At 32.7% G+C, this 2,070-nt stretch overlaps 1 protein-coding gene across 1 annotated transcript; it reads left to right on the forward strand.

The window, feature by feature from the left end:
* Window positions 1–312: 312 nt before the first annotated feature.
* Window positions 313–1,554, forward strand: LOC111712860 (uncharacterized; the record flags this gene model as incomplete). The annotated part of the gene is made up of 1 exon (XM_023487606.1): window positions 313–1,554. A coding segment is annotated over one exon (1,146 nt), but the record flags the coding sequence as incomplete, so codon positions are not given.
* Between the last annotated feature and the right edge of the window lie 516 nt (window positions 1,555–2,070).

Below are 2,070 nucleotides of genomic sequence, written 5' to 3' on the forward strand. Positions count from 1 at the left end.
TAATATGTTTAAACATTTTGTATTTAAGAATATTATTTTTGCAAAATTTTACAGCACAACATTTTTTTTTTACATTTTATTTCAACAAAGTCAAATTTTACATTAGCTAAACACTAAATAAAAATAATTTTGATTAATAATATTGATAAAAAACAAATCTGTTCTTTTCTTGTAAATAAGTTAAAAAAGCCGAAGCTAAAGAAAAAAAATGCATTGGAAATTGAATTATAAACATTTCGTTGCAAGTTGTATGAGTTCATTTTCAAATAATAGGTTGTATTCAAAAATATTTAAAAGTTAAAACTGAAAAAAAAATCCAAGTATGGTTGCGAAGGAACCCAGATAAATCTAGAATGTGAGGATGGATCCTATATATCTCCAGTCCGAGCCAACTATGGTAGATTTGATGCTGATATTTGTAATCCAGGATTAAATAAAGCTTGGTCAACTCGTTGTATTCAACCAACTACCCTGAGACAAGTAAACTCTTTATGCCAAGGGAAATCATCCTGTTCTATTGATGTGACCAGTTCTGTATTTGGAGATCCTTGTCCTGATACTTATAAATATCTAGAGATTCATTATACTTGTATCAACAAGGTGGAGAAACCAAGATCTCAGAATAATGATCTTCCACCTTGGTTACTCAAGATGTCAGCTACAACTAGTAAACCTTCTCCTAGTTCTACTACTAGTACTACACCTTATCCAGGTCCTAGTTCTACCAGTACTACACCTTCTCCATCTACTACACAGACCACAGAGAAGGTTGAACCTGAGATTGAAGAAATATTGAACCCTGAGACAGTCCTCCAAGATCTTCTGGATATAGAAGAAGATTATGAAGATGAGATGACCCTGGAAGATCTTCTTGAACAGGAAAGAAGAGAGATTTTTATAAATCTTCCTCTGGAGGAACCTGAGATTGAAACCTTGAAGATTGGAGAGGAAGAAACTGTTCTTATTGCAACCTTGGTTTCTCTTCTCTCCTGTTCTCTTATAATCTTTATCTCTGCTCTTCTTTACACCAAGATGAAGAACAAGAAGAAGAAGGAGAACATGAAGAGAGAGATTATGATCTCTAGCCTGGATTCCAGCAAGTTTCAGGATTACAACACACACCAGAACACTGGACACTTCTCTGTGTATGATTATAGTACTGGAAGCGAATCAAGTACATCTAGCTCTGTGTACACTACTATACCTACTACCCAGAGATCTATGTACACTACCCAAGGATCTATGTACACATGTATCCCTAATACCTCTGTATATACAACTTTACCTAATGGAGAAACTGCTCTAGTGATTCCTTTAAACTCCAACCAGTCATATCTCCAGCATATTCTCTCCAACCAGAGATTAGATGGACAATGGATAGGTCAGCCTGTATCCAATCCTACTCCTCAACAGAACCCGGAGAATATCTATATTGATATTGATAAAGAAAGATATTAAACTCACTAGATGGAGGAATATAATCATGGCTGTGATAGTTTTAAATTATTTAAATATATGTCTGCATTAAATACAATAATAAATATCAAACAATAATTTTTGCTCAGTTTCTAAGAAGTGAAAAAAAAGGAAAAATTTGAATGAAGAGAAGGATTAGAGGGAAAGTTTAAAAAAATTAAATTTATGTAAAACACATGTTAAACTTATTGACAATGAAATGTTAATTAGATTTAGACATGAAAAAATATAAACCATTGGTTTACACGTTTTAGCAAGTTTAAAGGGACTGTATACAAAATACCAGAGTGGCGTGTCAAATTCACAACTACACCCTTAAAAAGCTCTTTATGATCAAGAAACAATTGAGGGAATTATCAGATAAAAATACTATAAAAACGACAATATTAGATAAGATAAAGGTTAAAAGGGCACCGTTGTGAATTAGACATGCCCCTCTTTAAATAAAAGTCACGACAAACCAAAGTAAATTCCACGTTAGATTGACATCTAGGTTTTCAATCACAAATCCTTTAATTGAAGATTTATTGAGAAGAACAAAAATGTTTAGAGTTTCCTATATGGAACCATGGATAATGTTTCTATTTTTCATAC

The sequence above is a fragment of the Eurytemora carolleeae genome, unplaced genomic scaffold (genome assembly GCF_000591075.1).
Source record: "Eurytemora carolleeae unplaced genomic scaffold, Eaff_2.0 scaffold1197, whole genome shotgun sequence".
NCBI lineage: Eukaryota > Metazoa > Arthropoda > Copepoda > Calanoida > Temoridae > Eurytemora > Eurytemora carolleeae.